Genomic DNA, 26,277 nt, shown 5'->3' with positions numbered 1-26,277 from the left:
CCCAAAGTTTCAGTGACCTTCAGGGGGAGACTCCACTGTGGCGCTTCCACTGCCAGCTCACCTCAGACATCTAGCCAGTGATGTATGCTGATGGCTGCAATCGTAACCTACTTCTGTGTCTCTCCTTTCATCACACGACACATCTCAACCTCGATCGGACTTATCCTCTCCACGACGCTCATTCATTATATAGAGGATAATAAAAACATGCTTCAGGAGCACAAACCCGCGTGATGGCCGCCTCCGTCGATACCATCCAACCTCATCATCTCCCACCGCTTCTATCCCCATCCTCGACTCCTCCACCGTCAACATGCGCCGACGAACAGACCACGAAACTCCCCACGATACCCTCGGACGAGGACCATTCCTCAGAGGAAGGCTCCAGCAGTAGCATTCGTCGCATTCACTCCAGCTCATCCTCCATCTCTGAACCGGCCGTCGAAGATGTCCAGAACGAGCAGCAGCAAAATGATCAACCTCAACCGCAGACAAACGATGCGCAAAAGGATACAGACCTCGAAACGGCGGTACCCTCTGGAAGGGCCAGTCGTAGCAGCACGATAAGCAATACGACAAACCCAAACGTCCGCCGCCTGTCCGCAACAGAAATGCAACGCCTCACAAACTCTCCAGAGTCTCTCCCAGTCGCCCCCGCTCCTCAACGGAGGTCAATAGATCAAGACTCTATCTCTCATCTTCTCGACCAGCGCGACGCTTTAAGACAGTCAACGATGCGTGTCGACTGCCAACAACCCCTCGAGGCGTTCCCCTCGCTGCAGCCCAACGGTGTCGCTGTAGAGGCTCGATCAGCGGGAAGTGTTGGCTTTGGACTCTGGGATCTTCAAGTCCCACGACGACCGTCTCCTGGGGCGCGCACTCTGTCCACTCCTCCTACAAGCCGTGTGCACACAAGCGATTCCGGAAGATCATCGCCGCGAAGATACTCTTCTTTCAATTCCGCTGGTCGACCAACCTCTCTCAATCTCAATCTTGATGGTGCAGGTGCAACATCTCCTATTAACATCAGTCGGCCGACACCTGCAACAGCCATCCCCATCCAAACTGATGGCCTACGACCGCCGTCGCCGATTCCGCCTATTATTCCTCTGCCTCCCATGTCACTGCCTACACATCTACAGCTTGAACTAGCAGCTCAGCGACCTAGTCCGTTGTACATTCACCAATCTCACGCATACGACATCCCCTACGAGTCCAATGCTGCCAAATTCGAGCGTCTCAAGAACGTGCTTCTTCTTCCGCCGTTTCTCGAGCGTACGCTCAACTTCGGCGCCTTGGCATGTCTTGACGCTTGGTTATACAACTTCACTATTCTTCCTATGCGTTTCATCCTCGCTCTTGGTGTGTTGGTTCGTTGGTGGGGCTACCTGGTTCTTAAGGAGATCCGATGGCTCGTCGACTATGTCTGGTACGGCCTAGGGAGACTTTGGAAACGCGGACGAATTTCACAGCCTGCCACTAAAGAGGAGGCCACTGATCAAGTAAGATCACGCAGCGAGAGTCGTCCGCGAGGTCGTTCAAACGATGAGAAGAAGCATGATTTCAAACCACATGCAAATGCCCATTTCAAGCCCTTGCCGTCTCGATCTCAACCAAGATCTAAAGCGTTTCGTCACAGGAGAACCAAGTCCATGCCTTCGAACTTGTCAGCCTTCCATAAAGCTGATCTGCTTCAGGGCGCAGTTATCATCTGCAGTTCTATGGCCCTCATGACACTTGACGCAAGCCGAATGTACCATTTCATTCGAGCCCAATCCGCCATTAAGCTTTACGTTATCTACAACATCCTCGAAGTCGGCGATCGTCTCTTATCCGCCCTCGGTCAGGATATCCTCGAATGTCTCTTCAGCACCGAAACACTCTCCCGTAACGCCTCTGGCCGATCAAAGGTGTTGCTTCCACTGGGCATGTTCATGCTGGCGCTGGCGTATTGCTGTCTCCATTCAATAGCATTATACTACCAGGTCATTACGCTCAACGTCGCTGTCAACTCGTACTCCAACGCCCTCTTGACTCTTCTCCTTTCCAACCAATTCGTCGAGATCAAGAGCACTGTCTTCAAACGTTTCGAAAAGGACAATCTCTTTCAGCTAACATGTGCTGATATCGTTGAGCGGTTTCAGCTTTGGATCATGCTGCTAATCATCGGTATGCGAAATGTCGTCGAGGTTGGTGGACTGAGTGTTCCTGGTGCTGGCTCCGAATCATCCTTTGACGACTCCTCTGCGCCGCTACACAACCCGTCTATTCTCCCTCACAGCTTCACGGTCCTTCCATCCTGGCTCATGTCAGGTGAAGTTCTGTCTCCGTTCTTGATTGTCATTGGAAGCGAAATGCTTGTCGACTCTATCAAACATGCCTATGTTACAAAGTTCAACAATATCAAGCCAGCATTCTACAGCCGTATTCTCGATATCCTTTGTAAAGACTACTACACCAACGTAAGTTCTTCTATCGCTCCATTCATAGCCCTCACTAACAGATGTAGGCATTTATGACACCTTCTCTCACCAAACGGCTAGGTCTGGCAGTCATACCGCTCTCATGCCTCTTTATCCGTGCATCCATCCAAACCTACCACATGCTTCTTTCTACTCACCTTCCGATGCCGATGCCCATTCCTGCATCAACACAAACATCCCTCACTTCCGAATCCGCAACGCCTTCGTCTCCTGCCATAGTTGCAGCTCTTAACCACTTCGACTCTCTGATTCGCGACTCCCTCGGCCGCGCAACGTACGGCTACCCCTACGGTTCACCGCTCAACTCCCGCCCCTGGTACTCCTGGACATCAGACGATGTTATTGCCGCTGTCACAATGGTGGTTGTCTTTTTCATCGCCTTCCTCGTTCTTCTCATTCTGAAGCTCCTACTTGGCATGCTTCTACTCAAATACTCGCGCAATCGCTACGCGGACATGAAGCGCAAGGAGCATCAGGGTCGCGCGTCAGAGTCCTTCGATACACCTGGTGCTCGCCGCGTTGGCGGGTTTGGGCAGGTCGAAGTCGGCGAGGAGAGGCAGAGGTGGGTGCACGCTGATAGAAATGAAGGACTCAAGGGTGGAAAGGGGCCAGGAAAGAGAGTTGAGAAGACGACGGACAAGACCAAGAAGGATGACTTTGAAAAGGTCTCAAGGTATGAGATGGTTGCGAAAAGGATCTGGTAATTTGTAAATAGTTTCTTTTTGCATTCTATGGCGTTACGTCGGGTATTAGATATGCATTTTGACTTGAGATTCAATGCTTGAAGAGCATGTCTGACATCTGTGTTCTTTACGTGACGTCTTGTTTAACATATATTATCATCACCAATTCATTCACCGTTTGAAACAAAATGTCCATATGGAAAGGTATCTCTTTCTAATCCTAGGTATCAAAAGTCCTAAAGCCTATTTGTAGCTTCTTCAGAAATCCCAGCGCTTGCCATCCCTATAATCCTTTTTCCCTTTTGTTTACCATTCATTCCCGTTGCCCTTTATTTTCCACATGCTAGACCGTTTAAGCATGCGTGTACTCTATCAATGACACCGCGCTTTCTACAAGCGTGTCTAAAACTTTTCTTTCTTCATCAAATCATATCGTAGTTCGTCATTTCCCTTTTTGTGAATCCACCATTCCGAAATCGTCGTCAAATCATGATGCTGCTATGCCGTGCAACCAGTTTACTGGATGTTGGCAAGCTTGAGGATGCCAGGGTTGTTGGCCAGGAGGTCAGGCTTAGCCTTGTAGAGCATCTGGACGGTCTGCTGGAGGATCTGCCTGGTCTCAGGCTCGAGTTGCTCCTCAGGGGGGCTGAGGACCTTCTCGAAGATGCCGACGAGCTGGGGGGTGAGCTGCTCGACAGTGGGGTTGGAGTGCTGGTAGAGATTGTAGATATTCTCGTAGATGGGAGCGTTCTCCTCGTAATCCTCCTGAAGGGGAAGGATGTTGACAACAGCGGGGAGAGCCTGGGCGACGAACTCGTTGTTGGGGTTCTTGGCCATCATGCGAGAGACGGCGCCAGCGACGTTGTCAGTCATGCGCATCTCGTTGACGGTCAGAAGAGGCTCGAGCTTCTCCCAGAGGAGAGGGTACATGGGGAAGGTCTTGCTGGTGTCGGAGGAGTTGAGGACAACAAGACCAATGGCGTAAGCGGCGTTGGACTTGGCCAGAGGGTCGGGATCTGTCAGGCGGCGGACAAGAGCCTGGCCGAGAGACTCAGTGAAGGGAGTAATGGCGTCGCCAGTGTACTTGGTGATCTCAGCAATGGTGCCGACAGCGGTAGATCGGTGGAGGTCCTCGCTGGAGCTGGCAAGTCGGAGAATGGGCTTCTCGAAGATCTTCCAGAGCTCACCGAAGCTGTTACCAAGAGCGGCAGCAAGGCCGACGACAACGTCAAGGGCAGTGTCAATGACAAGCCAGTCGTACTCAGAAGAGCCGGCATCAACCTCGGGCTCCTCCTCCTCGTCACCGAGATCCTGCTGGCAGGGGTGCGATCGGGTAATGATAAGACCAACGACCGAAACCAACTCCTGGAGGAAACCGTCCTTGCAAGTGAGTATGGCAGGACCGCAAGCCTTGAGGGTGGCGGCAATGTTGCGGTTGATGTCGGTGATAACGGTGCTATAAGACTGTTAGCAGATGATTTCAAGTCAAGAATACGAGAAAAAGAAGTAACAGTGCCATGAATCAGAAGTAGATTAGACGTGTTCTCAGCAACGGCATTTTGCCTCTGAGTGAGCTGGGTATAACGCAAGGTATTCATCATATTGGCAGAAAAGAAAGAACAGAGGGGTAGTACTAACCGTTCGCTGTCATCAGACCAGATGGTCATGGTGGCCTTCTCAAGAGCCTGGCCCATGGAGATGAGCGAGTTAGGAGGTGTGTGCTTGGCAGGGAGACCAGCCTCCCACTTGATACCGGAACTCTCCTCCCAGACCTGGAAGACACGGGCGTATGTGCGCCAGAGGGTGGAGACAGCGGTCTTTCGGCATCCCTCGTATGTGTGCTCAGTGAAGGGAGAAACCTTCTCGATCGTCTGCTCGACGTAGGTCTCGAGGTTGGCGCTGTTGCAAGAGTTGGAAATAACGTCACCAAGAACGTCGAGAGCGATCTCCTGCTCAAGGGCGACAGCGGTCACAGCACCGAGATCATCGAGGTCATCGAGGTCCTCAATGTCATCCCAGTCATCGTCACCACCGTTGGCGATGGTGGCATCGTCCCCATTCTCGGGAGCCTTGACCTTAACACGCTTACCGCCGACAACGATAGAACCGTCGCCAAGTTGGCTGGCGTCAACACCAGGGATCTCAATCTCCTCCTCTTCAAGCTCGAGAGAAGAGAAGAGACCCTTGAAGACACCAGGAAGGAAGTGGTCGAACTGCTCATGGTAGACCTTGGACAGGTTAGACCACAAGATGAAGCTGGTCTCCTTGAGGCGGGGGTTGTCGAGGCTGAGAGCCTCCTCGCTGGCGGACATTAGGTCCATGACGTAAGGCTGGAAAGCTTCAGAACCGACGGCCATAGCGATGCGGCCCAAGCTGTCACAGGTGGAGCTTCGGAGGTCAAGAGACTCCTCGCCCTCCTTGATAGAGACGAACTTGCCAAGAGAGGTCATGACGTCCTTGAAGTAAGGCTCGAAAGACTTCTCCATGGAAGAAGCAATAGCGCCAATGGCGGAAGCAGCAGCAGCCTTGACGCCAAAGTCCTCATGGTCGAGAAGACGGACCATGGGGCCGATCAGGTTGGGACCGTACTGAGCCATGATCTTGGTGTCAATACCGTCACCGAAGGTGTCAAGGGCACCACAAGCGCAGCGAATGATGCTGACGTTGCTCTTGTCTGAGGGACCCTGAGAAGCAGCCTCGAGGTTCTTGAGAACAGAAGAGATGATCTGCTCGTGGTGAGAGGACATCTCATCGGCCATCTCCTCGGCAAGGTGGATCAGACCGACAAGAGAGGCGTGTCGGACTCGGGTGTCGGCATCCTCGAGAAGAGAGATGATGGCAGGGAGAAGAGGCTGGAGCTGTGTAGAGATGAAGTCGGGAGCACCCTCAGCAGCGTTACCAAGAGCGAGCATAGCAGCCATACGGTACTTGGGGTCGTTGTTGCCAGCGAAGTGGGGGAATTGCTCCAGGAGAGGAACAATAGCCTGTCGGGGAGGAAGCTCGTTGGACAGAGTGTCGATAAGGCTGATGGCAGTGCGGGCAGGAGAAAGGTCCTCCTCGTCGTCCTCGGGGTCAAGCTCGGTGACGATGTGCATGGCCTTGACCATGAGCTCAGCAGCCATATCCTTCATACCCTGGATCTTCATGCGTCGGTAACGAACGCACTGAATGAGGAAAGCAAGAGCCTGAGATCGGGCATCCTCCTCAGCGTTGACGTTTCCACCGAGCTCAATCATGAAGGAGAGAAGATCTCGGAGGTGGACAGCAAGTAGGGAAGAGTCGTATGCGATGAAAGAGTGGAAGACCTCAAAGACGATCTTGTAGCTCTCCTCGTCCTCAGCCTCAACTGTGGCCTTGAGGATGTTGACCAGGCTGGGAACGAAACCCTGCATGGCCTTGAGGGCAACCTCGTCCTCCTCGGGCTCGATGATCATGAGGATGGCACCAATAGCACGAACGATGTTGATGCGAACCTCCTTGCTCTGGGGATCCTCAATGCGGGACTGGAAGAGCTTGAGAAGATCGTGTGTGTTGTCGGAGAAGTGTGTGGGGTCCTCCTCGAGGATGGCGTAGAGGAGGAATGAGCCAACCTCACGGGCAATAACATTGTCGTTGTTGCTGAGAGGGAGGATGTGCTTGAGGAAGTCCTCACCCTCACCGTTCTCCATATCAGAGCTGACAATGCCGGCGATGAGACGGGCGAGAGAGTGGCGGACACCAGCGGAGGACTCCTTGAGGACACCCTCCAAAAGGTGGTTGCGGGCAAGCTGGCGCTGGTCCTGGGCGGTCTTCTCCCAGAACTTGGGGATCAGACGGAGAGCCTGGACCGAGGCGAGCTGTCGAACACCGGCATCTCCATGTGTGAGGGAGATCTCGACGAGGGCGAGAAGCGACTCGGGTTTTGTGTAGAAGTTCTTTTGGAGCTCGGCTGTGACAGCCTTAACCTGCTCAGTGTTGGCTAAAGAAAGGTGAGGTTAGCTTCAGAGTTTGTGTAGCGAGAGGCAACACACAAAGCAGAACAAATCTTGCATCTGGTGAATGTGTTGACGTAGATCAATAGGCAAAAACTTACGGACCTGGCTCCCTTCAAGGAGCTGAGCAAGCTTCCCCTTATCCATGATTAATTTCTAAGTCGAAAGGTTGAACGACGTAGAAAGAGAGGAAAAGAAAAAAGAGGAAAAAGAAAAGAACCCGAAGGTTTATAGTTGGATGAAGAGAAAGAGAAAAATAAACCTCCAGGGACCCGCGTCTGAATTTTTTAAATTATTTTGGGGTCCTCGGGTCGAGTCGAAATTAGTAGAGGAAGAGAAAAAAATTCCATGTGCCCCGCTCCTGCTACCTTCGATGCTGGTTGGTAGGCAGCGGCCAAAGCTTCCAAGGGTCTGATGTTGCCCCTCGTTTTTTTCTTCTATTCCACTCTAGCGCGGGGCCTTTTTTTTGTGATGATTTCCTTGTCGGGCTAAAATGTGACCGAAGAGAATCTCAAACTTGACCGCCCTTGACGTGATAATAGATAGGAAGCTGTTGAAGTTGATTCTGTTTCTTTTATCCATTTCAAACATTATTGATGCTCATCATTACCAACCTCTTGAATCCTCTTCTGCTCGTCTCCAAGAGACAGTCACGGATCGCTCAAGATATCGGATAAATGCAACGCAATGCAACGCAACGCTAGAGGCCAAGACTTGGCTCGTTGGCACACGTCGGTCGAGAGCTGCACTAGCAACGCGCATGATGACACAGATGGCACCCAATGAGTGGGCATTAATAGGCCCCGGATGACGTTGGCTGGCCGATAGAGACGCTCCCGAAGCATTCGACGCTTCACTACCAAACAATTGGACAGAGATATCCAAATACTGGTTCAGGAGTCGATAAACATCCATTGAATAGCACTTGCTTGCAATATTGTTGCTATGAAAGCCGCACAATAAGTCAGAACTGACCACACTCGACGTTATGGTGCCCCATAGCATGGGCAACGGATGGCCTACTTATAAGTAGCTCCGTCTAGGTAGGCAAAGACCAGTTCCAAGGTCACTCAGTTTAGTCTTGATAGCTCAATAGCCGTACACCATCATCTGCCGGTCAGGTCTTACCCAGCAATGCTCTGTACGCCATCCCACGAAACATGGTACGACTCTCTCAATCGATGCTCTTCTTGCCAGGCACACAAATACGATCACCGATCATGAGCGCATCGCAGTCAAGATCCTTATTCTTCTTCAAGATATCATCCACGCTCACGCCCGCCTTCTTGGCAATATCATAGCATGTATCGTCCTGCTTAACTCCATATGCGATTGTACCCTCTGGACAGTCCGGGATGGGGATGCGCTCCTCGGGAGAAGACTTGTGGCCGAGGAACCAGAAGAGAAGAAGCAGCGACAGGGTGATGAGCATGAGGAAGTTGAGGAAGGGCTTCATATCAGTAAACCAAGACATCTTGGGTTGTTGATACTGCGGGTTCGTCACAAGGAAAGACTCGGATTCTTGGCCTTCGGGACGCGCTTCGCCAACCTTGGTGAGATGACCATATTGGTTGCCGGGCGCGCTCTCCCAGTAACTTCCGTCGGCGTCGCGGAACGTATAGACCTGGCTGTCAGCATCGTAGCCTACTCTCTGCATTCCTTCTGGGAGACGTTCCTCGTCGGTATCATAGCGAGAGAATCGAGACATGATTGTAGCTGATAGTGGGTAATATTATTCTGATGGAAATGATATGGAAAGAAAAAGGGAGGGAAGAGAACGAGATCAGGTTGCCTCCTTTGAAACACGAGACATGATGCAACAGGGGACCGCGTCATGATCTTAGTAAGCCACCTCGCCTAAGTCTGAAGTTACCACCAACCGAGACTGTCTGACCTCAGAGTTAAAAACATGAGACAAAGGCTAATCAATCGATCAGTTCATGTTTGATTGAACTGGGGTTCCTTGGCCATTCGTTATTTATACCCTAGAATCCAGCAGATAAACTTTTTTGTCATTACCTACACGGGATCAGTAACAGCGATATAACTTCTGCCACTAATAGCAAACATGCCTTGTTAAGAATTCGAGGAGAAAGGGGTGAAAACAGTTGGTTGCACTTAGTTCATCATCAATACCATTCCCGACTTTGCGGGTCAAAGAGGTTGGTAGGCAATCAGAAGTAATTAAGTGGCTTCAAGCAGGCCGGTTGCGCACATGTCGTACATGCCCACTAATGCATTCAATCAAGAGCAACATGCAATGTGTTGATGTTCAGCCATCATCATTGCAGACCCCTGTCAGCCTCGGCTCAAGTCTGAGGTTCAAAGATGCCAACGTCAGCGTTCTATCCAACTTACGCTGTACCACCATCCGTAAAACAGCAAATAATCAATATTCAGAATGTCAGATTATCCATCGTTAGAGGTAGAATCACAAGTCGCACAGCAAAATGAGACTACATTTACAGTCAATCTCGCCGAGTCTTATGCTGTTGGAACGGGTATGTTGGTCTTGTTCACGCAGGACCTCAACTCACTAACAACTACAGTCCCACATGGAGGATACATATCTGCCATGTTTCTTCGCGCTGCGCGCATTTTCCTTACATCTGGAAACCAGCCCGACACATTCGCAGCGCATTGGCATTTTCTGAACGCAACACATGTTGGACCAGCTGTTCTTGTAGTCGAAGAAGTCCGAAGAGGTCGCGCCTTGTCAATCGTTCACATCACGCTATATCAAGAGGGACTCCTAACACAGAAACCGTGGATAACTACAAAATCCAAGAAAAAAATCGCGGCGTATGTCACTAACAATCGGGTGGAGGCTAAAAGCGGTCTCACCTTGTCTACAGGCTTTGAGCTTCGTCAGCCACCGCCTCCAGTGAACTTGAGCAAGCTTGCAGACGAGAAGGACCCAAACTGGGAGAGATTACATATGATAGTTATGGACATGGTGCCCATGATGCAACATGTTGAATTCTATAGTCCCAAGAACAAGACAACGTCACCTGCGTCATGGGACCTCTGGCTGCGTATGTCCAACGGTGAACGCTGGAAGACATGGATGCTCGGGTATCTCGCCGACGTAGCCCCTTCCCTTATGATTGAGGGATTCCGACCAACAGATATCGAAGCACCGACTCCAAAGGACCGTTTTGCGTTTGACAAGATCTTTTGGATGCCAACGGTATCGTTGAGTCTAGATGTCAAGAAAGCTTTGCCAGACAAGGGAGACGAGTGGTTGAGGATCAGGATTGAAGCCAAAATTATCAAGAATGGGAGATACGATGTCGAGGTGATTAGTTATGATAGAGAGGGTGATGTTGTTTCTTTGAGCAATATCGTTGCGCTGATATTGGATGTTGAGAGGAACACAGGACGGGAGATGAAGCTTTGAGGTGCTACCCTGATGCTATTGCTACCCTAAGCCTTGGACGGCCCTAGCGCCCGTGCCCAGCCCCCAGCCCACCAACCGTTCCAACGCGACATCCGCTAAGCTATAGGGTTAAGGTTAACTACTATGCATCAACCACAACGTCATTCCTACCAAAACCTTCCTCTTCTTATGGCTGGATTAATTCGTTGCTCTATTTGATGATATAAACCTTTTTATAATATTCCTGGAATAACCCCCTTTACCCAGGCATTCAATCCTTTCAATCCCCTCCCTGATTGAGGCCTGCTACAGCCCTGAAAGCGGCCGCCCCCAATGTTTCCGTATCCTTGACCATCTTCAGCCAAAAACCCACCTCATTAAGCCATCGCTCCAATTAAACCCCGGACTTGAGAGCCTTGTACGCCCTCCCCCTGTACGTAGGAAGATGCGAATTAACAAGTTCAAACGAGGCTCTGCGTCTGGAGCTCAATCCTCTCCTTTCACCTTTGGATCCCTCTTTTCTCTCTATCCGCAGGCAAACATGGCGCCAACCTAAAGGATTCACCACGCGGGTTTTGGTTTACAAACGAAAGGGACTGCTTTTCAAGTTGCTTCAAACCTCTCCCGTCGCATCTTTAATCTCCACTCGCTTCTACGGCTTCAGATCATCGACCCTTGACGCCGTGTCTCTCCAGCTAGCGACGGCCTTGTCTAGTCCACTACGCGACGCCACCACCTAAGACACTAGACGAACGAATCGAACGAACGAACACAGAATATCCACCAACATGGCCGAAGCAGACCCCGAAGTCATCGTGGCCGTTGTGGCTCTCCTCGTGTCTTTGGTCGCTCTCGCAGCCACTTTCATGCAGGTTATGCAGCAATACTACGCCTCTGCCGCAGGATACGCTCAATGTAACGAGAAAGTAATGGGGAAATGGGCCCTCACAAAAACCCGCCGTTTCTCATGGGACGAGCTTCGTTTCGAGGTTGAGTTTGAAGCTCCCGTCATCTTCGTTTCACCCCCAGATAACAGGAACGGTCCCATCCAAGGAGCCGAGATTTACTTCCTGGACGGCAGCGAACAGAGTCTCGATAATACATGGTCTGAGTTGAGCATCAACTTTCGAGAAGAGTATGCGGCAAAGACGAGACGAGAGCGCATTCACACTGCCGACAATGAACGAGCTTCCTGGACACTCCTACTCAGCGCTGTGCAACGCATGGAACACGATTCGGAGAAGTGGCAGAAGACCCAATATGGAGAGATGCACAAACAAATCGGGCCACCCAATGCCCAGGAGCAAAAGTCTGATCTTCCCACAGAGCCTCCGGGTTTGTACGAGGCACATACAATGACAGTGGCTCTTCAACGCAAACGGAAAAGCTGGGATACGATGCCTGCAACAGTCCTTCGCCCATATGCGACAACAACGATATGCCATCTAATCGAGATGCTGGCTGCTCTGGGTGTTTACTGGAAAGAGTTCGACCGCAGACGTGACCGCTACCGCGCTGAGGGCAATGGCTTCATGGTCCTGGGAGAGAAGGTCGCTGATCTTGGTTTGATGTTCACCTTTAGCATCTACGGAAGAAGTCGCTTCGAGCACAATCGAGTGATTCCTGTGGATCAAGTCAAAGAGTTGTGCTTTGGCTACGTGTCTACCATTTACAGCGTGACATTGGACCAGCGACGTCTTCAATTCCCAGAAGATGACCCTGAAAACTTAGCTTTCCTCCAATTAGCAACTCGTGGCGAGATCTCGCAGACTCTGATTAAAATTGGATGTAATACAAATGCTGTTCGTGCTTTCCAGGATACTGGCAAGCACACCTCCCATTTGTTTCCTGGTATGTTCATTTCCCTCTTCGATATCGCATCCATTAACACGTTTCAGTATCGTTCGAGATCCTTGGTATGCTGAGTCGCACGTTTCACATCAAGGACAGCATGTTTACACATATTCCCAACCCGACGTCGGATCGCTGGGACAAGCAGTCGGTATCCCTAGTCAAGGTGATGGAGGCTTACTCCGAACTTGTTGGCGTATCACTGTCAGGAGCGCGTCGAAACCCGGTCATTCTTGAAAAGAGCAAGAAACACATCGAAAAAATTCTGAATCACAAGGATAGCAACATGGCTGGAAGGATGATGATGCTCAAAGCACTTCATGAAGCAATTGATGATTGTGACCAAATCCTGACGGCCAAGGAACCTGCCGGTGTCATCACCCCCTTTGCTGAGCAGATGGGCATCAGGGTTCATGAGACCGAGATCCAACAGAAGCGTCGAGAGATGGTCCAGGATGTCCTCCGGTCGCATATCCAAGAGGTCCTGCGTCTTCTCAACGACGGAGAAGATCGCTCATCCGATGCGCAATCTTTACATGCTGAATGGAGCCCGGCAACAGCGCACCCTAGGCCAGATGGACAACCTAGAGTGACGCCGCTTGGGTTTGAAGATATGCACGAAGCCAGTCCGGATGAAAGACAGCATAAATTCATGGAAGTTTACTTTCATGTCATCCGCGAAAAGGTTGTCCCTCGCGCTACCCACTCAACAAATCGACGAACGAGTATTGTCGGAGCACCTCCGGGTCACGGTTTCCGAAGAGCAGGCACGGGTAGGACTCAGGCAAGTAGTACGCGCGGTATGGAACGAGGCTCGTCTCCCCCGCCGCCCATGCCGGCACCTCGTCTACAAACAAGCGTGGAAAACATACCTCTCAACACCATGTCGAACGGCCGTCCATCTATGTCCAGCAGACCCGGCAGCGCCGTGAGCGAGGCTTATTCACTGACGAGCGAGGTGCCAAGAAGGCTAGAGGCCGCTTTGTATGAGCAGGAGGTGTCGCATGATGATGTCTGGTGCACGTTGATATTCCGCATGATATGCTGGCTAATGCTGCATGATTTTAACAAGTTGGACGTACAGTTGAGTAAGAGTGAGTTGCTTGGGAGTCGTATGCCAGTTTACATATCTTGAGCTTTGGGTAAATATGTTTAAAAAGCTGGATGATCTACTTGATTAGGGGGCACGTTTGGGAATGGTGTGTTTAGCGATGGGATTTTAGATACCACGATAACGACTTATGTAGTCTTTGGAAGTACAAAAGTATGTCAGCGTTCTTTGGGGGAAATAGGCCTCAAATATCATGACAATAACAGCACTGTAATGATTCAATACTGATTACCCTAGAGAAGTGACCTAAATCATAGCAAAGCCTTACACTTTCACATAGCAATCACATTCCTCTTTAGTCTAGTTGGTGCAATCCTACACTCAAGAAATCCGCCATATCAGCCAACCCAAGCCCCCGATCGGAACACCCCCGCATCGGTGTTGACCTGGACGTGGAAATCCTGGTATCGGGTATGCCGATGGCGATGGCACTGCCTTTTTGATTCGGCTGACTAAGTGAAACTTTATCGGCACCGATCAGACGGGGAGAATACACGTGAGTTTGGAAATGATTTTTCTCTCTTTTCAACCCATGTGGCAAAAGAGTCTCGTTAGTGGACTCTAGTCGAGAATGCGGTGAAGTCTGGTTCTGAAGGGAGAAGAGTTTGAGTGGGAAAGGGGAGATGATAGGTCAGTAGTTGTGAGGGGAAGGGATAGTTATTCTGCCAAGGGTGAACTACTTGGAGAAATAACAAACATAATAGTTATGGCATAAACGGTAATGCATACATAATGGCAATAGAGATAGATAGTGAATTATTTATACTCTAGACTATCTGAATATTCCCTTTGATTTAAACGTAAAATGTATTCCTCCCTTTTCGGGAATAACAAGCCAATGATAGCATAGCAACTATAAAATGTAATTAAATGCACTTATAGGGTGTTATGTCTCATGCCTCCGTGTGGCATCTCAATACTACTAGGTACGGATACTCCATCAAGTAATTATAGTGCAAGGCAAAATAGGCTTCACTTTCGCCGACGCCGGAACCGATAAGAAATGGGAACAGATCACGTGAGGGATATGTGCCTTGTTTCTTGAAGGATTCTGTTCCAAGACGTGCACGACCGCATGTCCTCGATTTAGGTCATGAAAATCCGGGTTGAGAATCAACGAGGCTTGACATCGGACTAAGCAGGCTGACTGAGCGGTTAAAACCTGTCTTGAATTCCAGCTTTCGCGCGTCGGTCGGTCACGGACGTATCCGCAGCTGGAGTATAACTAGAGGGTAGCCGGGTGACAAGACACAGACCATGCCAGGTCAGGTCAGGTCAGGTCAGGTACTTTCCGGTACCTAATGCACACTTGTCAACAGAGTCAACCTGTAAAATGAGCCTTTGACCTTTTGTCCAAACAATCTAGTTTAGCTGTGATAGGGTTGCAGTTCAGTTCATGCCCAGCATTGCATTGCATAACAAGTACACTTTTCCACAGCCGCTCACCAAAAACCCCATACAATGGAAGCGTGTGGAGATGTACAGCACTCTGTCCCCGTGTCATGTTTCCCCTTCCCCAAGGATGTACGTACTTCAAGCCTTCGTCCAATCATTCTCAGGTAGCGATCAGGCTAGACCTTGTTGGATTGTAAGAAGGAGCTACTGGGTACCAGAAATAATGGACTCCTAAGCTTTAGGGTATAAAAATAAGTAGTCTAGGAAACGTACTGTTAGGAGCATAAAGTGGCCTACTAATTTCGTCTTCTTTACGTCCAGCGGTCAATTTTTCTGATACCCTCCATGGGGAGGAGCCCTGGGCCAACTGATTTAATACAGCGCCATACCTGAAATAGACTAGCTCTAATAATGGAGAGTCCACCTCTACCTTGGCCCGAGAAGCAGACACCAACTACTCCTCCGTCACATCAGCCTGCACAACCATATCTTCTCTCTCACCAAAGCCTCGTCAGCAAACGGAGCCCTTCGAGAAGAAAACGAAGGAAAAAGGGTGTCCAAGGAAAAAGAAGCAGACAGGCAAAACACCCTTCTACGACATCCATTTTCCGCCCCTTTTCTTGTTGGCCTTGTTTTTCTTTCTTTGTATTGCTGTTTCCTTTTTTCCTACTAATCAATATCTCGTTTTCTCTCCTCTCTTTATTCCCGCCCCAACTCGCCACACTCCCTTGTATACAGGCCTCCCCTTGCCTTTGCACGCCGAGTCCACACTCGCACGCGTCTTTTGCTCGACGAACTGCCTTACAGCCGTTCCCTCCTTCGCCCTCGCAACGACGGTTCGATTTACGGTGTTTCGAACCTTGAGCGTGCAGTTCCCGGGGAAGCCATTACTCGAAACCTCTTCGCGGTTCGGTCCGTCGATATACGCCTGCTATCGTCCGTATATTCCCAGCACGACCGTACACATCCGACTCCTCAATCTTCTTTCTCGATCGAGTCAAAGAGCCTCATTGATCGCTTCTGCCGCTTACGGATACATGCGTGATCTGGCGTAACCATCGCGTTGATTGTCCCGTCCCTGGCTGGTCGGTTCTTCAGATTCACTTCCCTCATCGTTGTGGATTCTGGGTTTGATAATCGGCCTCTGGTTGCTTCAACCGAACTTGTCCACCTTTTTTTGACCAGGCAACATCTTCAATAGCCTGGACGAACACAACTACACAAACATCACAACGAACCATGACACCGTCACCCGCGACTAGTCAGGCTCTCGAGCCTCGTCATCCCAAACCCTCGCAAACAGTCTCTGTAAACATCTCCGAAGGTAGCCAGAGCCAGCGATCTCGTCGATTCCAGCTCGAGGTTAGCGAGTGCGTCGAGACTAAGACTGTTACGACCACTACTCGTCTCACACGCAAGTTTCCCCACGTCTTTGTTAGGGATCCTGTGCCCCTCGAAAACCTCGATACAAAAGAATACCCTCTTGCCATGAAGCCCACTCCCCCAGAACTAATCGAGTTCTCTTACAATATGCCTGGTGCGCTCGAGACCGACGACGAAGCCGAGGATGAGCCCAACGACACCCAAGTAAGTTCGCGCAACGGTCATGCATGCATGATGTGGCCATCATGACAACAAATAAAGACTAACGTTCCCAGATGTCATATAGCAACGGTCATTCCACCCAGGGCCGAATCAAAGCCGAATCCCCTCAAGAATCGAATACCCTCGTCCGAGTGCCTAAGCACCGATCACAATCTCCTTCAGAAGGCTATCCCCGACGCTCCCGGGCCTCAAGAGCCAGCCCTACAGACTCTCCCGAATCCGCAGCCACATCTAACCTTCGACGATTGCCTCGATCAAACCCACTTAACGCTGTTTCGGACAAGCTTCGTCGTTCTATCGCTCATGGGTCAAGTCGACGAGAAGGAGAGAGGCCACCTAGAGCGCCTTCTGGATTCCTTGCTACCCCTGATACCTCAGAAGTTGTTGGCTCATCTGACCGATCAGCTCGTCGACGTTCGTCACACCACGAACGACAACACTCCCCCGAAGCATCTTCGTCCGCTGTTAGCCCCCATTACGAAGCCACCAGCCCTGTTGAAAGTGATTCCCACACCGTCTTCAGCAGTAACGTTGCTACTCCACCAATTACCGACGCTGATGCAGAACCATTTGCAGACATTGATGGATCCCTGCAGCAGTCTGTTCGTCCCTTTAACCCCAGACCCAGTATCGATGTCGTTGCTGCCCAAGATGCTAGTCTTCCTAGTCCTAGACTGTCTCCTACTTTAGCAGCCGCTCAGTTACATACCGCCGACACCGAAGATGAAGGCCAGTCCAATTTCCAGACATCAAACTCGGACCCCTCTCGCTGGGTCGAGGAATCACAACTGACAGAAGATGATCTTTCGACCGCATTAGTCCCTGCTGGTCATTCCCAGGATGACTACGCGCTTGCTCGGTCTGGTGGATCTCCCCACGTTGTCGATACCCAAACTCTGCTCGAGGCTTTCGACTCGATGAAGACCGAAATGAAGACATTCATGATGTATCAGTTCCTTCGCCGATGTCCTCGACCTACTCTCCGAGTTGTCGCTAACGCTGTCAACCCTGCCCTCAAGTGCGATTTCCTTCGACAGCTACCTCTAGAGCTCGGGTACACTGTTCTGTCCCATCTCGACCACCGGGACCTCTGCCGAGCTGCTCAGGTCTCCAAGCACTGGCGCAATCTCGTTGACCGCAATGAGACCGGCTGGAAGGAATTATTTGACCGTGATGGCTACAGGCTCCCCCCTGGTGAGCTTAACAAGGCCTCCGTTCAGGGCTGGGGATGGCAAGACCCTGTTGGCGCTTCTGGTTACGAGAAGGATTTGAGCATGCGAAGCCGCCTGACCTCGACCGAGCACGAGCTCACCCGAACCCTTCGACAAGACACAGCCTCAAAATCCCGGGCTTCTAAGCGAAAGCGAGCGCTCAACACCTATTCGGCTGCCGAGCGATCCAAGCGACGTGCAAGTGCTCAGGAGGCCGTGACTCGCGAGGAAAGCAAGTCGCAGCCTGAAGTCAGACAGCACCCATCGGAGGGACCGCTGTCTGCTGCAAGTGCTGCCATCAATGCTGTTCCCGACCCTCAGCTTGGACTGCCAAGTCTCCGCGAGTTTCATCTCTACAAGTCACTATACCGCCGCCACCACATGATCCGCAAGAGCTGGACCAGCGGCGAGGTAAAACCCGGCCACGTCGCCTTTGCAGCTCATCCTCGTCACGTTATTACGTGTCTTCAGTTTGACGAGGACAAGATCATCACTGGCAGCGACGATACCCTCATTCATATTTACGACACCAAGACGGGCAAGCTCCGCAAGAAGCTTGAAGGTCATGAGGGTGGTGTCTGGGCGCTGCAGTACGAGGGCAACATGCTTGTTTCGGGTTCAACTGACAGGTCTGTCCGTGTTTGGGACATTGAGCGTGGACTCTGCCAGCAGGTATTTTACGGACATACTAGCACTGTTCGTTGTCTGCAAATTCTGATGCCCACCGAGACTGGTAGAGACTCCGGCGGACAGGCTATCATGCAGCCCGAGAAGCCTCTCATCATTACTGGTTCCAGAGACAGTCAGCTCAGAGTTTGGCGCCTCCCCGAGGTCGGCTCCCGTCGCTACATCCAGACCGGCCCCCCAGCTCACGAGTCGGACTGCCCTTACTTCATTCGAGTGTTGGCTGGACATACTCATTCCGTTCGGGCTATTTCGGCCTACGGCGATACCTTGGTCAGTGGATCTTATGACAGCACCGTCCGTGTTTGGCGTATCAGCACTGGTGAGGCACTGCACGTCCTCCATGGCCATACTCAAAAGGTATACTCTGTGGTTCTGGACCATGAGCGTAACCGTTGCATATCCGGCTCTATGGACTCATTGGTCAAGATTTGGGATCTTGCAACAGGCGCATGTCTGTATACGCTCGAAGGGCATAGTCTCCTTGTCGGGTTGTTGGACTTGCGCGACGAGCGTTTGGTATCAGCAGCGGCCGATTCCACTCTTCGTATCTGGGACCCAGAGAATGGGAAGTGCCGTAATACGCTTATGGCGCATACTGGGGCCATTACCTGTTTCCAGCACGATGGCCGCAAGGTCATTAGTGGCAGTGAAAAGACAGTCAAAATGTGGGATGTCCGAACTGGCGAATGCGTGCAAGACTTGCTGAGTGATCTCAGCGGTGTTTGGCAAGTCAAGTTTGACGAGCGACGTTGTGTAGCTGCCGTTCAGCGAGACCAGCTAACATATGTTGAGGTATGTTGATGAATCAAGCATAAACAAGCACAATTACTAACACGATGCAGATTCTTGACTTTGGAGCTGTCCGAGATGGCAAACCCCCAGAGGAACTGGGCAAGCGCATTCTTCTCAATGAACCCGAGGTCCGGGCCATGATTGAGGAAGAAGCGTGAGATATAACGTTACGTATGGATGATGGAACAAATATCAGTTATATGGGCTTACACGCGATTTGTCAGTCTATGGAGACGACTAATGAAACCAACTGGCGTTGAGGCGTCGAACATTATGCATAAACAACACACATAGTTTACGAGGTACAAGCATGACTGGGAGGAAAGGCGTTCGAACTTGTTATTATTTGGCGGATGGGAGCATATACCTATTGTTTTTTTTTCTCTCTCAGAACTAAAGTTGGTCCGGTATCATCAGGCTCAGACGGATAGACAGAAATGTTAGTAGTGTCTTGTGTTGAGCCTGGAGGATGAACAAAAGCCATGTTTTTAGGGGCCTAGCATTACAGTCAGGTGGAATCAACTTTTTACATGCTTGATAGTTTCGGATTGTGAATGTGATGGTGATGGCCTCCTAAGTCTTAGGGTACAAAAATAAGTAGTCTAAAAACTATAGTCTAAGAAACATAAACTGACCAACTAATTTCGTCTCTAGGTAACCTTGGCCAACTTTTCTGTTGTCCACTAGGTACCTATATCACGATGTATACATGAGGTTTCTGTCAAGCTTTACGATAAATAAGCTTATTGTTTAGATCAAAATTATGGTGTAGCAATATCCGGTGTTAAACATGTGCCAAGTCCCGACCATGCCGAGCTGAATGCAGGGATTACAATTAAAGGCGATGCTCAGAAACCACGATTAAGAGGACGATAACCAAGAGTACAATAAAGATATTGCATCGTTGCATCGGAAATCGAGAGAATGGAGTCACTCGTCTAACGACTTCTCAGATTGGTCAGATCATTTCGACTGCCAGCGAACATGCGGCTTATCATTTATTACCCACCCGCCATTCTTACACGTATTTAGGCAAACAACAAACAAAGACCCCTCCTCACTTCGGACTATCCAACAAATTATCTTGTGTTTGTTGCCATGGCGTGGCTCAAAGACTTCGTGGATAAGGCGACGGAGGAGTACAGGAAAGAGATGAAGTTGGAGAGAGAGAGGCAGCAGCAATTTGCGGACCAACAGCAGAGAAAAGAGAAGAGAGGTTCTGGGCATGGGCGGGTTGGGCCGAATGCTTCATCACCAGGTTGGCAACAACAGCAGTATGGACAAGCGACTTATCAACAACCTCGAAGCCCGCAGTACCAGAGTCAGTCACCTCATTATGGACAACATCAGAGTCCGCAATATCCACCACCGCCATCACCATACAGTCCCATGAGCTCACAGCCAAACCAAACACCTTCACAATCACCAGGAACAACAGATCGCAGGACACAATACTACGCCGACCTGGCCAAATTCCAAGCCCAAGCCGAGCAAGCAAAGACACAAACACAACACCTCGAAACGCAATGGCGCGAAGCCGAACGACTCGCGGCACAGTACAAAGCCGAGTACCAAGCACAAATGAGGCAGGCGGAAGAGCAAATGGCAAATATGAATATTGATCATAATAAAGAATTGGAGAGGTTGAGGGCAGAGGAGGCGAGAAATTTGAAGTTGGGTGAAGAGGAACTTGTGAAGGAGCAGCAGAGGTTGTTTGATGAGATTAAACGACAGAGACAGCAACAGCAGAATAGGGAGGATGATGAAGAGAGACCGCCCCTACCGCCGAGAATTAGCACAGAGGATGTTGCACCGCCTTTGCCGAGGAGACCTGTCTCTACAGCTGGAAGTGGAAGTGGAAGTATGAGTCCTAGAAGGTCGACTCCTTATCATTACTCGGGACAGAAGGAGTCTCTCTCGCCTCAGAGTCCCCAGGGTCAAGTACCGCCTCCTCCGCCTCCTCCGCCTCCTCCACCGCCTGGCCCTCCTCCTGTTCTGAACAAGACCCAACGTCAGAGAAGTGCCAGTCAGGTTCCTCAACAAGTGAGTCCTCAGGTTCATGTACCGCCTCCTCCACCACCTCCTCCTCCGCCGCCGCCTGGCCCTCCTCCTATCCTGTCCACGGCCCAACATCAGAGACCGGGTGCTAGTCAGAATTCTCAACAGGCGACCTACAGTCCTCAGCCATCAAGTTCACAGACAAAACCAACATCCAAGGTACAAGATCAGGTAGATCAAGGAAGAAGAAACCCATATAATTTACCGAGTCCTGAATCTCGGTCGCATAAACTAAGGAATTCTTTCCACCCACCATCTCCTTCCTCTGGATATACCTCCCCTCGGCAGCAGCCAGATTCGCCTCGCCCAGTTCCAAGTCCTCGCCAACAGAAACCTCCCCCTCGTGTGAGAACGCCCGAACCCGCACTTCGGCATCCATGCGGTGCAAAGCCAGGAGCCGAATGCTCAGGAGCTCTGACTTCGTCCCCCCAACACTGGTTCTATCACGCTTCAGTTCCCGAATTCGTCATCTGCGCCCGTTGCTACGTTGATCACATATACGATACTAAGTTCTGCAACTCGTTTATAAAGACCTTTTACGATGATGGTGAAAAGCGGAAATGTCGGTTCAGCAGCAGACGAGTCAAAGACAATCTCTTCCCTGCGGCGGTCAATTCTGGAAGCCTGGACCAGCTTATCGAGTTTATGCATAAAAGAATCACCATCAAAGACTGCAGGGAGCAGAATGCCGTTGAGGGTGAGTTGTGGTACAAAGCGGATGACATACCCAACGGGACCATCTGCCAGGCCTGCTTTGAGGATGGTCTTATTACATCCTCCTTTGCCAAGTACTATCGTCTCCAAGATAGTCAAGGAGGCGCTTATTGTGATTTGAGCGTGTGGTTCCTCAAGCGCAAGTTCATGGAATATGCTAAAGAGAATAAATGGGGTGAGTTCTGTCGACAGTTCAATGACAGGGCGCAACTACCGGATTGTCCAAAACTCAACGTTGTCAAGGCTAGCCAATATACGTGGTACAAGCCTAAATCTGGACCAGAGGGACTGCAGGCTTGCGGAGCGTGTTACCATGATTACTTCCTGGCTTCAGAAGACGAGGAAAAATGGAACCAAATCATTGGAGGTGATTTCGGCACGAGGTGCAATCTGGGCCAACTGAACCATGTCATTCTCATGCACCAAGCCATGGACGATGAGGACAGAAGTCTCTTTTGGAACGCGGTGAAGGAGATAGACAAGTATCCGTTCTGTAGCAGTCAGGGCATCAGGGGCGGTGTTTGGTATACGCCCATTAACGACGCTTCGTGGGGTATCTGCGCTGCATGTTACGAGGGTATCGTGAAGCCAGTTGGAGGATCGAGGTGGTTTATGAGAGACACAGATGTCACACAGGATGGCGTGTACATGTGCGGCTTCAATCTGGGACATCCACGCGCGTTCAAAGCTCTGGAGACATACGCCAATGCCAGGAACTGGGGAGATGGCAGGATTTTCCTCGACTGGGCTGCGCAATGGGGCTCTGTTGAACAATGCCCACGGATCAAGTTCAGCAAGAACAGACGTTGGTGGGGATGGGGAGTCGTAGCCATCTGCGAGGATTGCTATGCCTCCTTTGCCAAAGGGACAGCTCTGGAACCCCGATTCTCACTCACAGGCCAAAGAGAACCTGACAAGGAACGCATGTGCGATCTCTTCTCACCTCGCATGAGGAATCTATACAGCGAGACTTGCACAACAGGTGACCTGCAAAAATTCCTCGAAATGGCGGAGCAACGACACATTGTCTACACGCAGACAATTATGCAATGCGAGCAAATCCTAAACCAGCAAAAGATAGCTGCGATGCAGGCACAGATGTTGGGTACGCAGGGTACCTTTTACAAGAGTATGGGACAGACGCATGATGTGACGGTGGGACATACATACACGGTTGGAAATGCGTATGCTGGGTATGGACATGAGAATGAGTACGTGCTTCAAGGATATACATACGATAGACAGGCGAGAGAGAAGGCGGCTGAGGTTATGAGTGGTGAGCCGGTGATGAGGGTGCGCATGCTTGAGGCAAGGTGGAAAGAGGTTGAGTGATGTGTAAGTCCTGCTTGACTTGGTCGTTTGGACTTTCATCCTTATGGCTTTTGGTTCATCCTTTTGTCTTTAGAGTATACAATACAACTTGACTCTTACAAGCACGACCGTTTTAGACGCCTAGAATACAAGCTCCCACACATCCAAAGTCGATGTCCCAACCTTCAATCCCATACAAGACGCCGCTTTTCCAAGAATCAAATATTTTCCATCCCAACTGAACGACGCCGCAGTCACAAACCCGCTCTGGAACTTGATAGTATACAGCACTCGCCCAGAATACAAATCGCTCACATCCACACCGTCATCTGTCCGACAGCACAGGAAACGACAGTCAGCGGATACAGCAACAGGCCAACCCTCGCGCGTTCTTCGTCCGCTGAGATTATACGACTCGAGCGCTGCCGTGCCGTGGTTCCAGTGAAAAATGGTGTCGCCCCAAACTGCCACAATGATTTCTCCGTCGGGAGACGTTCCAAGGAACAGAGGCTTCTTCCATGTGTCTGTTTCCAACTTGGCGATTGAGGCGCGCGTTTTGACGTTTGTTATACGGATCGTGCCATCGCGCGATTGAGTGATGAGAAGCTTGCTGTCGGGTGTAAAGACGGCATGTGTAACCTCGTCCAGATGACAAGGTATAACGACGGATGCTCTGTTAATGTTGACGCTGCAGTCCACGAGGCCTACACGACCCTTTGTACTTCCCACAGCAAGCCAGTTCCCATCATTCGAAAACGCCAGCGGTTTCGCACCGGGCCACTTCGCGACAGGGACTTTGCGTCCGTTGATGTAATCACCTAGATAGATAACGGGCTTCTTGAAGTTGATCCCGTCGTGGTTGGCTGCGTTGAGACCCTTGCCATCTTCTTCGCTGAGATACGCCCACTGGCGGCCGTTTCGAGAGAAGATCATGCTCACGCCGTGCTGGTTCTGAAGGCATGATACCTGATTGACCTTCATGTCGTAGAAGCGTGTGGGGGACTCGAGAGTCTGGGTGGCGAATGTGCAGGCGCCATGGCGCGAGAGGTAGGCTGTTTCGATAACTTCATGGTTGGAGAGTTCTTTCTTGGCGAGGTGGCGAAGAGAGATGCGAAGGGGTGTTGTGGATGTTATACCGATGGCATTGTAGTCTGGGATGGGAGGTTCGTTTGTCTCTGAGTGAGGAGATGAAGCAATTGTTCTGAGATGTGAGTAAGTATAAGAAACCTAGAATGGAACAATGATGGACTTACTCAGGGTTGGCGAAACTGCTGTTGCTGTTGCTGACATCTCTGCCCTCTTCATCGTCGGCTGGTGGAGGAGGAGGTATAGCGGAGGAGCTCTCTGAGATAAAGTCGTGAACAGCCTCAAGGAATTCAGTGATGATGGTTCGTTGGCTTTCAACGCGGTAGTCTTCGCTGTCTGACTCTCCGAGGTATTTTGAGCGTAGAGTGGATGCTTCTTGGAGGATTTGAGAACTGCTGTAACCGGGAAGTTCTCTCTGTCCATCATGAGGTTGAGCATTGATAACTCTGAGACATGTGAGTGAAGATGGCATAAGGTAGTAATGGAATAACTCACAATAACACACAATCCAAACCTAGACTCATGGAACTTCTCAGACTCTCCAGTAGTTTTGCAAAAGCCGACAGCCGTTCAGCGGTATGCTCTAGCCAACTCTGTGTCCTCTCCTCCTCCTTGTCAAGATCCAAGGCATCCTCAGCCTCCTCGATCAATTCGCCAGCCTCACTGACGACACCTTTGAGCGCATCGTCCAATCTCGCAGGCAATTTCAGGTCAGAGTCGGCGTCGAGAGCTTTAGCGTTGTGGTGAAGTAGCCTCGCCACCATCTGCAGCTCTGCGAGCTCGCGCGACAAGGAGGCCAGGTCCAGACGCGCTTGCGGGTAGGACGTGACGAAGCTGCGGAGGCCATCGACGACGTGGACTGTTGAGGTCTGGAGGGAATCGCAGAGGGTTGATATTGAAGACATTTTGATGGTCTATGTCTATCTCTTTCTTTTTCTTTGTCTATTCTTTTTGGTGACAGACAGAATCTATGATGATGTGATGTTTAACTATGGCGTTTCACGAAAGTACTGACTGTACAGTACTGTAACTGCCAATGCGGGATATTGTGTGGAGAATCGGAGAATCGGGATGACGCCGGCTTATAGTTTATTTTGTTGTTGTAAGTTGAGGAACTAAGACTTTCTCTTATTCAAATGGAATTGTAATTAATATTACAGCCTTTGGAGGCTTAGAGATGAATTGGGCTTGGCTATACAAGAGGACACAGGGCCTCGGGTATTAGAAAATTGTACACTGGGACCATAGGAGACGAAATTAGTAGGTCAGTTTATGACACCTAGAGCAGACATATTTGGTCATTTATTTTTGTACCCCGAAGCTCAGAGACCAATTTTTCTGTTACCCATGCATGAGACTGGGCTTACTGAGCTTCGCGAGTGACAGTGAATCGAACCGAGGTAAACGTTATGCTATAGGGCATCAACATCTGTAACTAGTTGAGCTCAATTCCAGCAACATCAACAACCTCAAGAGATACTCAATCGTCAAAAGACTCTTCGATGACTCGGTTCATCTCGGAATTATCAACCTCAGGTACCCGCCAAGCTTGCGGGGGAATCTTGGAGACCCCGACATTGGACTACAAGAATCTCAGCCTAACAGCCTCAAACTAAGACAGTCACTTTAATCTCACCAGCAGAAACTGACTCACGGAAACAACGTCGTATTAATAGAGTCAGTTGTTCAAAATGAGTGGATAAATCATCAAACAACATCACATCTTTGAGGCCCTCCCCTCAAACTCAAACCTGTTCGTCAACTCGTTTATGGTCTAGGGTGAGGCCAAGACCGCTGATCAACCTTCGGCAACTAATGTTTGCTTTTTTGGATCCAAACGTCTTGACCAGCATCTGCCACATGGCATCGTCTGCTTCAATCCCGAGGAAGATAATGTCTTACCGTTTTTGGTCTTATTGCGTGATGGGGTTCCCGTGTGT

General features: G+C 50.4%; 8 protein-coding genes across 8 annotated transcripts; 5 read left to right on the top strand and 3 right to left on the bottom strand.

Annotated features, from left to right (window-relative positions):
- The first annotated feature begins 82 nt into the window (after window positions 1-82).
- On the top strand, window positions 83-3,329 carry EDB82DRAFT_486459 (eukaryotic membrane protein family-domain-containing protein). The gene is made up of 2 exons (XM_065608277.1): window positions 83-2,462; window positions 2,510-3,329. The coding sequence occupies exons 1-2, from the start codon at window positions 234-236 to the stop codon at window positions 3,185-3,187; spliced, it is 2,907 nt and encodes a 968-aa protein (XP_065465555.1). The 5' UTR covers window positions 83-233; the 3' UTR covers window positions 3,188-3,329.
- A 26-nt stretch (window positions 3,330-3,355) lies between these two features.
- On the bottom strand, window positions 3,356-7,705 carry EDB82DRAFT_45426 (armadillo-type protein). Its single transcript, XM_025730737.2, has 3 exons — window positions 7,239-7,705; window positions 4,805-7,124; window positions 3,356-4,622 (listed from the first exon to the last, which is right to left on the bottom strand). Exons 1-3 carry the CDS (start codon window positions 7,282-7,284, stop codon window positions 3,683-3,685), a joined length of 3,306 nt encoding a protein of 1,101 aa, XP_025589832.1. The 5' UTR covers window positions 7,285-7,705; the 3' UTR covers window positions 3,356-3,682.
- A 522-nt stretch (window positions 7,706-8,227) lies between these two features.
- EDB82DRAFT_45411 (uncharacterized protein) lies at window positions 8,228-9,192 on the bottom strand. The gene has a single exon (XM_025730738.2). It carries the CDS (start codon window positions 8,843-8,845, stop codon window positions 8,312-8,314), a length of 534 nt encoding a protein of 177 aa, XP_025589833.1. The 5' UTR covers window positions 8,846-9,192; the 3' UTR covers window positions 8,228-8,311.
- On the top strand, window positions 9,149-10,997 carry EDB82DRAFT_45440 (thioesterase-like superfamily-domain-containing protein). The gene is made up of 3 exons (XM_025730739.2): window positions 9,149-9,299; window positions 9,387-9,638; window positions 9,687-10,997. The coding sequence occupies exons 2-3, from the start codon at window positions 9,539-9,541 to the stop codon at window positions 10,535-10,537; spliced, it is 951 nt and encodes a 316-aa protein (XP_025589834.1). The 5' UTR covers window positions 9,149-9,299; window positions 9,387-9,538; the 3' UTR covers window positions 10,538-10,997.
- A 307-nt stretch (window positions 10,998-11,304) lies between these two features.
- On the top strand, window positions 11,305-13,921 carry EDB82DRAFT_471042 (uncharacterized protein; the record flags this gene model as incomplete). The annotated part of the gene is made up of 5 exons (XM_025730740.2): window positions 11,305-12,367; window positions 12,415-13,461; window positions 13,549-13,566; window positions 13,615-13,631; window positions 13,778-13,921. The coding sequence occupies 5 exons, from the start codon at window positions 11,305-11,307 to the stop codon at window positions 13,919-13,921; spliced, it is 2,289 nt and encodes a 762-aa protein (XP_025589835.2).
- A 2,191-nt stretch (window positions 13,922-16,112) lies between these two features.
- On the top strand, window positions 16,113-19,326 carry EDB82DRAFT_424579 (WD40-repeat-containing domain protein; the record flags this gene model as incomplete). Its single annotated transcript, XM_025730741.1, has 3 exons — window positions 16,113-16,460; window positions 16,532-19,168; window positions 19,219-19,326. The coding sequence occupies 3 exons, from the start codon at window positions 16,113-16,115 to the stop codon at window positions 19,324-19,326; spliced, it is 3,093 nt and encodes a 1,030-aa protein (XP_025589836.1).
- Window positions 19,327-20,070: 744 nt separating this feature from the next.
- On the top strand, window positions 20,071-23,633 carry EDB82DRAFT_45394 (uncharacterized protein). The gene is made up of 2 exons (XM_025730742.2): window positions 20,071-23,275; window positions 23,389-23,633. Exon 1 carries the CDS (start codon window positions 20,267-20,269, stop codon window positions 23,270-23,272), a length of 3,006 nt encoding a protein of 1,001 aa, XP_025589837.1. The 5' UTR covers window positions 20,071-20,266; the 3' UTR covers window positions 23,273-23,275; window positions 23,389-23,633.
- EDB82DRAFT_45311 (uncharacterized protein) lies at window positions 23,333-25,594 on the bottom strand. Its single transcript, XM_025730744.2, has 3 exons — window positions 24,833-25,594; window positions 24,505-24,783; window positions 23,333-24,452 (listed from the first exon to the last, which is right to left on the bottom strand). The coding sequence occupies exons 1-3, from the start codon at window positions 25,240-25,242 to the stop codon at window positions 23,393-23,395; spliced, it is 1,749 nt and encodes a 582-aa protein (XP_025589838.1). The 5' UTR covers window positions 25,243-25,594; the 3' UTR covers window positions 23,333-23,392.
- Between the last annotated feature and the right edge of the window lie 683 nt (window positions 25,595-26,277).

Source organism: Fusarium venenatum, assembly GCF_020744135.1.
Source record: "Fusarium venenatum strain MPI-CAGE-CH-0201 chromosome Unknown EDB82scaffold_1, whole genome shotgun sequence".
Classification (NCBI taxonomy): Eukaryota; Fungi; Ascomycota; class Sordariomycetes; order Hypocreales; family Nectriaceae; genus Fusarium; species Fusarium venenatum.
The sequence above is the reverse complement of the archived record's forward strand: the minus strand, read 5'-3'. Positions and strand labels throughout refer to the sequence as shown.